The 13,723-nt window shown below is 35.4% G+C and overlaps 1 protein-coding gene across 1 annotated transcript in view; it reads left to right on the top strand.

Annotated features, from left to right (window-relative positions):
* The window catches only part of CNTLN (centlein), a 179,798-nt gene that overhangs the window by 80,227 nt on the left and 85,848 nt on the right, over positions 1-13,723 (top strand). Inside the window, exons 11-12 of the mRNA XM_035895579.1 lie at positions 2,814-2,935; positions 5,767-5,892. Of these exons, the coding sequence (XP_035751472.1) occupies positions 2,814-2,935; positions 5,767-5,892 (248 nt within the window). The remainder of the gene's footprint in view (positions 1-2,813; positions 2,936-5,766; positions 5,893-13,723) is intronic.

Raw genomic sequence — 13,723 nt, 5'->3', positions numbered from 1 at the left:
ATCAGCTTCAGTTCTGCGCTATAGGGCATACTAAAAAATAACAGAGCATGCCTGATTGCACCCTTGTTTAGGGAAGAGAATGTCAAAGTAAGAGTATTTCATGGATTTTGAATATAACATTATCAAGCTAGTACTTAGAACAGTCCAAAGCATAAGTACATCAATCTACTGTTGGACTTTAAGAAATGGGTAGGAGTTCGATTGCCGAGAGTTAGATATTTGATACAAGCTAAGAATATGTTCTCTTCTCCCGTATTATGTTTCTAGAATGGCGATCCCTGGCATAGCCTAGAGGAGTTCTTCCTGGCTTTAATTGGAAAGTTTTCAAAAGCAATAGGAGATCTTTACTTTGAGTTTTCTCTCCTTTTTGTTCAAAGTTCTATAATTTTGGAGAGAATTAGAAATAGAATATGTAGATCAGTATTTAGGGCCACCTTAATATTTGTTAGTGTGAGCAAGGGCAGACTGTTATGTTTAGTTTAGATTTCCTATATAGTCCTTTTCCATGTATGGTGTTCAGATGCAAAAAATATATTGTGACTTTTCCATATAACTACTTGTGGAAAAAACTGGTTTTGTAACAGTCTGGTTCCTCATTTGTCAGCCTAAGAAGAGTAGTCAAAGAACTGAATTTTTTTTTTTTTTTAATTCCGTTTTGGTTCAATTTTTACTGTAAATTAAGCTGTTACAGGTCAATTTCAACAAAGTTTTGTGGTAGTGATTTGAATCTTTCGGCTTGTCTGAGCTGCCTGTGAATAGCAAATTGCCTTTTTTTCACAGGCAGTTGGACTCTTCTTTCTGCAGATTGGACTTTGTCTTTTTGTCTTTCATCATTACATGGGAAATACCACAAAATGACAGTGGAGGGCTGGAGAATAACATGGAGATCCAGCACTTCTAGAGATGGTTGTCCTGTCCCATTTCTGTCAATATATAGAAAACTGTATACAAGACAGTTTATTTATTAAACAATACAATGTAATTAAATCAGAGCGAGATGGAACTTGCTGAGAATATGGAAATTACAGTGTAAATTTAAAGTTCTCAAGTGCTTAATAATTCAATAAAAGAGACTGATTGGGGCAGTTAATTGTCTAATTTCTATTCCTTCAAGAGCAGAGCAACTGATAAGGGTAGGGAATAACTGTAAGAGAATGGATAATGGAACAGGTAAGCAATAATGAAAAATGTAGATTCATAAATAGGAAAGGCCAAATTCTACACTTGGTTGCATCTTTGAAAGGGCATTGACACTAATAAACTTCTGAGGATTTATGCTGAAGACATTATTTTCCAGTACCTTGCCAGACTTGATCAGTTATCTCGAGCAATATCAAACAATCTCAGAATAATGATTTCGTGAAATTCTTTTGAAAACACAACATCTATAATTGGATTCTTATAAACATTTCCTGTTTTAGTGTCAAGCAAATTTTGGTAATAGTCTCTATGTCCTTCATCATAAATTAATCTTGCTATGTGTGACCTTTTTTTTAATATCATTGTAGTATTTATATGAGCTGCTTAAAACCAGACAAAAGTACTTTTTAAGCAATTCTAAATTTATAAATATATCTGGTTTACAGATTGTTTTGGAAAAAAATGCACCACTCTGGAAAAGTATTTAATGATAAGGTCACTTTGGTACCTGCTCCTTTTCCTAAGACTGCTTTGTATGTGGCCTGAGTCACTTCAAGAAAAGTTGTAGAATTTTATATGTAGTAGCATCTGAAATTTTAGCTCATATCTTTCAACTTTATGTGTCATGAAGCCAAGCTTAGTCTAGGTACTTTGTAGTTACCCCTACTGTGGAAACTCCTATGTTCTTATAGTGGGGTTTAATTTTTATTGCTTACAGCTCTGACTATTGGTGTGTATTAATTATTGACTAATGCTGCGAAGTCTTCCTTGCATATAAACAGTAAATTCATGCAAATAAAGTATTGTGATTTACTTAGAGATTAAGGAACACGTTTTGTAGTTGCTCTACAAGCAGAGCTCCCATTGATCTGGAAATGAAGCACTGAGGGCAAATTTTACTGCACGACCATGTCTGGTGAATTCTTCAGTGCTCTGCGCCAGTATTTGACTGTGGAATGTCCTCTTCTTAATGTTCTTTTTTTTTCACAGTACAGTATTGTTGCTTAGGAAATTCTTTTTTAAACTAGCATGATGTTATCCTGTAATATATATCAAGGTATATCATACTTTTCATTCTGGAAAAAGAGTACGTTTTTTCGTATGGTTTTGATTATATAAGAGCTATAGCAGAATTTGTTTTTATTTCTTGTTTGTTACATATCTAGAGAACAAAGTCTGGGTGTTGCAGATTTGTATATATTTACAGAAATAAATTAATATATGGGGAAATCCTGAAGCCATTTAAATTTAGGGGTTTTTGATGTGGACCTCAATGTGGCCAGTGTTTCCCTTGAAAATACGTAGATTAGTTTTCCACTGGAGGAAAAAAAAAAGCAAAAAGAAAAAAGTACTTTGGAAAAGAAGACAGTGCCAACAATCATTTTCCAGTCCATGTATTTTTAGGTGTATTAGGCCAATGCATTCATGGGATGAAAACTGTCATTTTAATAGTGAATTTTTTAAAACTTCTCAGCAGCATGAAAAAACATTGAAGTAAATTTTGCCAGATTAGCAAGAAAAACTTGACCTCAGGGATTGTGTTTCCTGATCTTTCTATTTAGATTTCTGACACTCTTAATAGTTACTTAAACAGAACTTTTGTTTCATATGATGTGTGTGAAAGTCTCTTACATTTTGACCAACTCTAATTTTGTTTTTCTGGTGCTATACAGACCCAAGAAACTGATGAGCTAAGAGCAGCCCATGAAAAACGTGAAGAGAGGCTGCAGATGTTACAGACCAACTACAGAGCACTAAAAGAGCAATTAAAGCAGTGGGAAGAGGGCGATAGCAGGTAAGTTACATAGCTCATTAAAAACATTTCCCTTACACAAGAAATCTGAACAGAAGTATTATACAGGTATTCAAAAGATAATTTGATCTGAAGGAAGAAACTATTATGTGGTGATCAAGACTTTATCCTTTGTTAAAGCAGAATACATGGTATACTCCTATATGAGAAAAATTACAGTTGAAACCAAGAGCAAAATGTATTGAGCTGACACCTTGACTTATTCTATTTAGGATCTCATTTTGAGCCTGAGTACTGGACAAAGGTCTGCTAGGGCTGCTTATTTATGCTTGTCTAATTCCCCAGTCAATTAATTTGTTGACTGTGCATGTATTTAATTTTCTATAATAGAAAAAATGTTCCTTGTGTTTCAAGTAGTTTTTCAAAATAATTTTATTCATTAAACAATGTAGAAGTAACATCCTCTCTAACATTTACTCATTCAAACATTAACTGAAGCTGATCCTAAAATCCCTTTCTTAATAGGGAAGAAAGAGTATGTGCATGAAAAACAGCGTGTTGTCATCTGTTAAATGATTATATGATCAATTATTTCTGATCATTCTACAAAAATATTTCAGTAATATATCTTTATTAATGGAAAGAGGAAACACTTTACCACATCAAAATTTAAATAGTGAATACTCTATATATAATTCTCCCTTAAGTTCTATACAGAACAGTGAAAAATTTATACGGATTTTTTTTTTTTTTTTAAGTCCTTAGCAGAGAGTTCAGATTTTTGATAAACAGATACATTTGGAGGTATGAAGACGTTTCTTGTCACTTCAGTTATCAGACACTGCTGACATACAGTTGTTCAGGTCCTGTTTCAGGAAAGTAATTTGAGCAGCTCCTTATATCCTGGTGGCTTTAGTAGGACTTTAGCGTGCACTTACAGTTTAGTAAAAACATATGTCCCACTAAAAATAATTATTTTTGTAATTAGAGCAATACTGATTAATTTTGACACAAACTTTGTAACTCTTTCTAACTGTAAAGAGAGTCACAGAAATTGCTGCAAAACTGGTAGCCATTCAGAGAGTCCAAGGTGCCATAAAAAGTCTTACTGTTAATGATAAACTATCCCTTTCAAATAAGCAGTGCTTTGGCCTATCTTAGTAGATTTGCATTGCCTGGTAATACTACGGCATTTTCTTAAGAATGGTTTGTCTTTTAAAAAGGAAAAAACAAAAGTGCGGATGAAAATAATGGTAAGGTATAAATCTGTTACATGCATTGGTAGCACAGGAAGATTTTTTGAAATATCAAAGCGTAAATAACAAAAATATTTGTTAAATTAGAATTAAAATGTTTTGTTTATTTAGGAAAAACATGGATGATTTTATCTTCTAGCTCACTATTTTAAATTCAGTGCAAGCTGGAAACAACTGAAACCTACATTATGCAATGAAATTATTTAATTCTGTGTCTAAGCTAAGGTAGGCATTCATGGTCCACAGAGAGGCCAAGGCTGAAAAGATACAAAATTTCAACCTAGATAAAGACAGTAAAATCAAACTTGATATACAGTGAAGCACTGAGTGTTCTGGTTCTGATATTTATTTTTTTTAAAAAAAAAGGAAGAAAAGGGAAGAGAAAGAGACACAAAAGCAACTTCTGTTTCTGTTTAAAATAAATGAGACCAGCTTGTGTCCTGACAGGAATGTATTTGGGAAAAATAGATATTGGGGAAAGTGTAATACTAAATCTTTATTGGTTCTTCTGATTTTTTTCCATCCATAATTAAGATGAGCTGAAAATTACAGTGGTTTGTGTCATCAGAACAGAATTGTGTGAAGCCGTTATACTGAAAGGGGTTTGGTTTTCCTTTTAAATATGCTTAAACAAAAGAAAGTAGCCAAGACACAAACACGAACAGTCTGTAAATGGTGATATCTTACACTGTTATTTTGGTATCTCAAAAAGCTTTATATCACTGGTGTAATGTATATTGTGCATTAAGAACTCAGTATCAGGTACTTATGTGGCGCTTCTGATCCTCTGTAAGAGATGGAGGACACCATTCTTTCTGATTCTTCATAGATTAGAATCTGTTGTCGAGATGACAGCTGATGGGACCTAATCTACCTGTCAGTGTACATACAACTTCCACTGACATACGTGACTGCAGAGATGATGGGGGCCTTGTGAGGTTACCACATTCTCTGAGAGTTTGTTTCTATGCCCAGTAGGAATTTAAATTGCAGGAATTTTTAAATTCATTATATAAAGGATTTTTTTAAATACAGTTTTTACTTTTTGCATTATTAAAATACATAAATATATTTTAAGGACAGTCAAGCTGTGAAATATTTTCATTTTCTGTGCATTGAAATTCAGTATGCTTTTTCCTGATGCACTTCTTATCCATAGATAGCTTATTCTTTCATTAGAGAGTAGATCAACAGTTTGATTTAGAGTGGGCATTAGTGCAACTTCCAGGTTGGTTTGCAGGGGCATTAGGGGAGCTGGTGGCTCTCCCATTTTTTTGCAAGAGGTTGTGTGAGGGGTTGACCTTCTGCTTTCTCATACCAGTATTGTAAGGAATGTTGACAGAATGAATACAGGTGACACTGCTCTGCCAAATGTCAGTTGAGAGCCATGGTGCCATACTAGAGCTATTTCTGTCTGAAACTACGTAACGGAACTTTTCTCTAGTACCACGTTTACGGTTTCCTGCCTCACAGAATGTATACACCATACAAGATTTATATTCAGTAGATGCTGCAGTTTAAAATTTGTATTTTCTGAAAGCAAGGATGCTTTTATTTTTGTGGTCCTGAAACATGTAGATATTTGAAAACAATCTACCTCTTTTTACTCATAAACAGGACTGAAAGTAGTAAAAGCCGATACCAGCATGCAGACCCTGGTCAGCTTTGTCAAGAGGATTCTGATGCTTTGTGGAATGAACTGGCTTTTTTCAAAAGGGAACACAAAAAGCTGTTGATTGAAAAGTGAGTTCATTTCTTAAATGGTGTTTACATAAAGAAATATTCTGCTGTTGTTTCTGAAGGTAGTGCTTTGCTGGCCACGTAAGAGGAATTCCTTGCAAAATTCCAAGATAAAACCATCTTCTACCAAAAGCAGAAAAGGAAAACATCAGCTCTTTTTTTTTTTCCTTTTTTTTTTTTTTCCTTCTTAAATCAGTGACAAGTTACAAGTTTGCTAGCACTAACAGAAACTGTATTCCATGATCTAGGGATTGTGTTAATTAATGTGGCTCTCATCTGTTGGAGGTGTCGCTCTTCATTAGCCTGTATTTTACACACTGCCGTGCTTCATTTTTGGAATGAGGTGGTGAGGGGATAACCTAGCCAGCCATCCTTGTTTGATCTCTGTGATACATACGCAATGCAGAATGCCTCAGCTCTCTTGGTTCCCTGCCCTGTCCTGCTAATCCCAGCTGAGCTCATTATGGTGTAGCCTTGCTGCTACTCCTGGAGCCAGAGCTGTCCAAGCTAATTACTGGTAGCAGCAGAGCTGCCTGTTAAGGGTCTGGTGTGGATCTGCTAACATGGTCCTTGGTAGTGACCTGCAAAAAGCACGAGGGAGTTGCTCTCTTTCTTGCTGTGCACAGCCTGTCCTTTGGGTTTAGTGCTGATCCCTTCACACAGCTCTTTTAGCTGTAGTAAGTGTAAAACTTGGTGAAGGAAACTCTTACTTTAGAAAACATACAGTTTGCTGCTTTGATCTCATAATTCATAGGCTATTATACTCAGCCAGGCAAAGTAAGAAAATGTCCTTTTATACTAGACAAAAGGAAGTTAGTATGGCATAATTAGCCCTTTGCTAGTATTTAACACTTTCTGTAAGTCAAGTTGATTTTTTTTTTTTAAATTTAAGAATCAAGACATCGTAGAAACTTTTATTCAGACTTTGTTTTTGTCAGCATTAAAGAAAATGTGTTTTCCCAATGGGTCCCAATGTAAACTGATTTTATGGAGATACCATGAAGGCTGCTATCACAGAATTTCAACAGCAGCAAATTGTTTTGTAGTATGTAAGTTCTTGTGTTGCCCATAAGCTCGTTTATTACATGCAGTATTGCCAGCAGCTGTGTTGCGTGGGGTATTGTTATATCTGCCAGTTACAATTGTATGCCTCTTCTTGTCACTTCATTGTCACATCTTTGTTTGCTGTTTTGAAACGATCACAAAAAACATCACATGCAGTTCTTTTGTTTATCTTGATTTTTTGTAGGAAAGAGCACTTTCTGGCCGTACATGTAATTGCAGTTGTAATTCTCCTTCCATCACTAATCAACACATTCACCACAGGCAACAGTAACTCAGGAGCAGTAACATAAGCCTCTCCTTTTCACAGACAGCCGTGAAACAGAGATTGCTTACGTATTGTGCACACCCTGTAGGTTGGTACAGTTGGACTGTTTTTCTAGAGCTCCTGTACAGTCACATTTATGGGGAACACTCTCGTGCCTGGTATGTTGCAAATCAGTGGCCTTGATTAGATTGTGGTAAAGTGGCATGAACAAACAGTTGAGCTCTTTGAAATACATAATTTTTAAGTCAAAATAGGTCTTAAAATTCTGCATAGTGCTTAGTAAAAAGCCAGTGCAGCATTGTGATTATTACATGAACTCCTTGTGTGGGTTTAGGTGCTTTTTACTCCTTATTGACAATGTAGCTTACTGTTAGTTGACGTAAGGAAGGAGTGAACACATAACTCCTGTGTTTTTTATATCTGCCTTCAACATCTGTCTCTAGTAATGACTGTCTTTAATTTGTTGAAGCAAGTCAGCATTTCAAGATCTAAATGTACTAAATTTAATGTACTTTTTAGATCTGTGGATAGGACTTCTTTGTATTACGCATATTCTTTCTTAAGCTCTGTGGATAAAGGACATGATTTACAGAGTCGTACCAATTACTTGTATGTGTGATTTTACAAGCAGTGTAAGCAAATCAGGTTAGCCCATAGTTTTTGTGGGTGCACTTAGTTTGATAGGCCCTACTGATTTTGAACATGTGTAAGCGAAATCCAATGCAGCTTTGCTTAAAGAAGAATGTCTGTGTAGGGATTTTATTTTGGTTTAAGTCTGTGTTAACTTTAAATATGTGTAATCTCTGTCTGTGACTAGGCCAGAGAGTGAATGTTAGGAAAACAGGGTATTTGTTATTCTTTGTTTGTTTATTTTAGCTGTAAAGATGTTTTTCCTTCCTTCCTTCCTTCCTTCCTTTTTGCCCTTCCTTCCTTCCTTTTTGCCCTTCCTTCCTTCCTTCCTTCCTTCCTTCCTTCCTTCCTTCCTTCCTTCCTTCCTTCCTTCCTTCCTTCCGTCCTTTTTGCCCTTCCTTCCTTCCTTCCTTTTTGCCCTTCCTTCCTTCCTTCCTTTTTGCCCTTCCTTCCTTTTTGCCCGCCCTTCCTTCCTTTTTGCCCGCCCTTCTTTCCAAGGGCACAATAATGATGTAAAATGTCTAAGTTGCGCATACATTGCTCTGAAAATAGGCAGATAATAAATACAGTGTAAAAACAAGGAAAGCCTGTTGATGCATGTCCAAGGCTTGAAAATGCAGTCTTTACCAATATTAGCACACTGTAAACAATGAATTTGTAAGTTATCAAAACTGTTTTTAAGTCAGAAAAAAAAGAAGTTGCTTGGAAAGTCACTTGTTCTGGTGGAGCCAAATCCTGTTGGTGTTGGTGGAAAGACTTTGTGTCAGCCACTACTTTCTGTCAGGTCCTCTTTATAAAGTTTTCTTCTCATCACAGGCAGAGATTGCTTTGACTTTCATGTAAGCTATTAAACACTATGCACCTAAAAATCTGGACACTTAGCACACAAATACAGGGTTTAGGACTTAAGTTTAAGCACCTCTTTTTTAAATACCTGAAGTTTTCTGTTTTCATGAAGTTCAGAATGCTTAATATCAGAGTTACTGTTTGGAGACTGTTGATGCAGAATGTGTGGCATTGTTACTACCATTTTTTTTTTACTTTTTGATTAGTAAGGAATAGTATCTGCATGTTGTATTACTTTACAATTAATAGAGGGATATGTTTCAGAGCCATGGGCTGCATCCTCTCCATGACTAATGATGTATAAATTTGAAGCATTTGTACATATAAAAGAAAGTATCTCTATATTGTTACAATCCCATACTAGATTGCTAAAATATAATAATCGATAAACTGTGATTATTCAGTGTGTGCTCAATGCTTTATGTGTATATTTCTCCTGAGTTTCCCAACATTGCCCTGGAAAGATGAGGATTAGTATGATTTATCTTTATACTGAGTGCATTACAGAATAATTGTTCTCTGACTTTATAGAAACTGTGTTTAGTAATAGCTTTACCTGACTTCTTTATTAAACCTCTTCCCCCAGTCATTACTCTTTCACAAAGAATATCAAATTATATTCCATGATGTGTACGATGTGGATTGAAAGCTGCATTTTTAATTTTATGAGTTATAAAATCTTGGTTTTTAAATTCTTTATTATTAAAAAACCAAAATAAAATAGAACAAAAAAGGTCCAAAATTTAATTTCACTTTGACATTTGAACCAGTAGCTAAAAAAAATAGTCTAATTTTTAAACCCTCACAACACATAGTCTTAAGAGATTAGAATTAGCAGCTACCAGCTAAACTCATGCCAAAATTGTAGAGTTACAAGCAGGAACAAAGATAGGTAGTTGAAACAAATTCCCTAAATATTCTCTGAAGTGTTTATTAATGCTAATGGCCAAGTGAAAAAAGTTCCACAGCTCTGCTAGGATATCTCATTTTGTTCTTCTCATGTGGGTCGTTTTCCCTATGACGTGTGCAATACTTGTGCTGCAGTCATTTCCTGTTAAGTACTATGTTATTGTAGGCTACAGAAGCAGCTATTGTGTTGGAGTTCATGTTCTGTGTTCAGAATAACATGGGATTTGATCGCTTTTTCTCCCCCTTAAGCAAACAGAAAAACATAGTAGTATTCGAACAGTAGTCAACACTTAGCTGATGAGGAGAGTGACCTGTTCTTCTATAAATATCATATTTTTATTTGAGCTGCATGAAAATGCTGAAAACTTGCAAGAGCAAGATCTAGTATCATAATTATTCAGCTGTGCAACACCAGTGCTTTCAGATTCAGCATCTTGCAGCTGCATAGAACTGGAATATCTTAAATGAAAATAGGCATATCATGTTATAGATAGATAAATTTCTATAGATATATCTATAAACGTACACACCAATATATATAAATCTAGTGTAGTTCTCAGGCTTTTAGATAGATTATTTTAGTCTTGGCTATTAAGTGCAAAATGTTGTCTTGGTTTCTGTAGTGTGGTATTGACAGATACATCCTTCGACATTTTCTTCCCACATTACCCAGATTCATCTTTGTATCTGTATTATTTAGATTTTGCTGAAATTTCAGGGTAGGCTAGTATGTAGGTTAACTTGTTAAGTTTGTCTGTAGGACTTTTCTTAACTGTGTCCACCAGATCTTGTAATTTCCTGTGTCCTGGCTAACAGACAAATTTGGGGGCTTGCTGTGGTTTTGGAAATCAGATGTGTTGATGTTTTTCATTTGTTCTTTCATATTTAGACTTTTCTTGTTTGCAGGTATTTGTTCATATCCAGGTAGAGTTATCAAATCTCCATAAACAGCCTGTAGTATTTCAGTGCCTTCTCATACCTGATGAGACTGTGTCATACTGAAAACATGCAGTCATGCCATTAAGCTTTGTTCCATAATAATGTAAGCAGGGAAAGGCAGAATTAAAGTTGCTTTAGTGATAAAATTTGGGCATTGTCAGGAACAAGAATAGCAGAGAGGTGTTGGAGAAAGGTAGGGACTCTTAAATTAACTTCCTTTTGTGTTGCTTGCACAGAAGTATTGCCTGCCTTGCTGTTGAATCAGAGTGATTTCTGTAGATTATCTGAGTGTTACAGAAATGAAATATTGTACTGTTGGTGAGCACACTGCTTGTGAGAGTGCTGTCTTTTTCTTTACTGCCTAGACAGGCGTTATTCAGCATTTAGGTGGAAATGTCTGATTTATCAGCCTACAGATAAATATGTATATAGAGAAAAATAAAGAAGCGTTAACTGTGTCTTGTTAAACTGTACTGAATGCTCGTACTAAGAAGCTTATGAATTTACAACCTATAACACCAAAGCACACCAAAGCTAGTAACATAAGCTGTCACATTGCTATATTAAGTGAGTAATGAGGGAGTAATGAATATAGGTTTCTCTCCAACACTTCCTATGGAGTTCCTGAGAATTCTGGTAAGGGCAGCACTGGTTGGTGCTTTCTGGCAACAGCTGACAATGCTAGGTTTCCTTTTTCCTTGCATAGTACTGATTTTGGAAGGGAAATAGCAAATTTTCAAATTTAGGTATACCTCAGCTTTGCTACTAGCATATGGAACTTCAGGAACTGAATTTTGCAAAGATGTAGAGACATTAAATTCTTTCAAAGACTGCAAATAATATTTTACAATGAAACTTATTATGCTGGTTTTATGTATTTTTGTCCTATCTCTTGAACTCTTTCCTAAAGTGTACAGTTTTGGAATTCCAGAAACTCAGATGTGGAGCTAAGTGGACCTTCACTATGGCCCAGTATGATCTTTGTGATGAACTACTTGGCTTTCTTTTGCTGTATGAGGCAGAATATGCATATGCATACAAAAGTTTAACCTGTCGTAATGTTTTGGGATCTTTTTCTAATTTGTAAAGAATTTAGAATACATGTTTGAAGAAGTATTGTTGTATTTGCTTTTCTCAAATGCAATCACATGAGAATAAATATGAAATATCCCAAATTTTCCTAAAACTCAAATATTTCAGTGTAAGAAATAATTTAAGAAGTTGATTTGCATCCTTAGTTTGCATTATTGGAAACCAGCTCCATACTAAAAACAGGCTGTAGGTTATAGAAACTTTGGTGTGTTGGTCATCTGAGGTTTGTATAAAGGTTAAAAGCACTGATGCAATGATAATAAAACTCTCTTGATATTTGTGCAATGGAGTTCCTTACCTGATGTGTTTCTCTGAGTTATGCTGATTACACTGGTACCCCAGTCATGGCCCTTTAGGTTGAATCCTTTCTGAACTAACTACAGGTAAACGCTGTTTATGATGCTGTTCTGATGGTCTTGTTATAAAGGTATGAAAAAAATCAAATTAAAATAGTGAGCATAATTCACACAATGTAACTTTTTTTTTTTTTTAAACACCTTTTGGTCAGTCAGCTGGGTATTGTGCTACAGTAAAAGAATAAAAAGATTACTAAATTGTAGATAAAATTCTAGGCATGGGTTTCTACCATCCTTTTGCAAGCTAAATGTTATGCTGCATGTTGAAATTGTTTTAGTCGTTAGTCACTAGCGCATCTTTGGGTTTTGAGTGACTATTAATTTGAAATATATCTCAGAACTCATTCTTGACAACTATGACACTGTTCACTTTTTTGTTATGTGAACAGATATTGGATTGGTGTGGGGGGAGTTGCTTTTATCCTTTTTCACTCCTGAATGTGGGTTGTAAATCAGAGAGACTTTACTTAGCACCAACAGATACCGCTTCCTGCAATTTTCATCCATCCTGTAAGTGACTGAATTGGGAAACAGGAATGATAAAGACATATTTCTGGGAAGTGAATGGAGAAGGTAAGATAGATAGCTCAATGACTCTGTATAGTCAAATATTCAATTTCCTTGCTTAATTAAGACTACAAGTTTCTTTGTGTAAACTGTAACTTTACAATTTTCTTCCTGTAAAAGAATTTCAGTAAATCATTCTGGATAGTTTGAATGTTCATAAAATGTAAGTAATGCTAGTACTTTTTGTTTTGCTCTTCTTTTGGCAGCGTTATCCCCAGACATATGTAATGGTTTTTGCTCTCTCGCACAGTCTAGATCAAACACCTGCTCCCAGGTTTACTCTCACCTCCCAAGGCTGTCAGTTGACACATAAATATACAGACCCATGAAAAGAGCATACTTTGCCCTTACTGCAGGCAAATGTTCTTGAATCATAATGCTGTAGGAACAAATTGAAGAATTTCTGTCAGAGTAATATTTCACATGTAAAAGTTGGAAAAAGTTTCTTCCTAGCTTGGTTCTCATGACTCTAAATAATTTTTGAGTATTAGAAAATTAAAACCAATGTCTGCATTACGATGTATCAGACTCCCCATCCTAATTTACGACAGCCTCCTATATTTTCTGTATGGGCTTTTTACAGAAGTATGCATAATGTGCATGTGTATTCTACTCTGCTTCTACGGAGCAGAATTTTTACCCTTTTGAAGGCTCATGAACAGAAAGGACAATTAAGTTGCTTACCTATAAGAACTTTCTGTGTTGATTTGTCTTCTGAAGGTCCTTTCTTTTCTGCGGAGAAGAAAAAAGAGCTGCTTCTGCTGTCCCGTTTTTCTTGCAAGGGTTGTTAAGCTATTTGGCTTAAGCTTTGGATAACAAAACATCCCCTGGTGCTACTTTGGCCTGGTGTCTTTAAAACTTACTTATTTTGGTTACTGTAATAAGCACACTACCGTCCCTTTTTAAGGACCCTGATAAATAGCATGCAAACCTTGCTTAGCCATCTTTTTCTGTCTGATTTTCTTCTTAATTTGGCTTTCCAGTCTTTAACAATCTTCTATGACTCTGGAGGAAAATGTTTGAAAAGGCAATAGTTAACCTTTTGGACTCAGAGGAAGGCTTCCCTGACTTCAGCGGCTCCTGGACTAGTCCCCTGATATCTGTCCACACCAGTAACAATATGCATTAGGAGATTGTGGTTGGTTCTGCTTATTTCTCCAAAGAG

This window comes from Egretta garzetta, unplaced genomic scaffold, assembly GCF_000687185.1.
Source record: "Egretta garzetta isolate BGI_Z169 unplaced genomic scaffold, ASM68718v1 scaffold175, whole genome shotgun sequence".
In the NCBI taxonomy this organism is placed as follows: Eukaryota; Metazoa; Chordata; class Aves; order Pelecaniformes; family Ardeidae; genus Egretta; species Egretta garzetta.
This window is presented reverse-complemented; position numbering and strand designations above follow the sequence as displayed.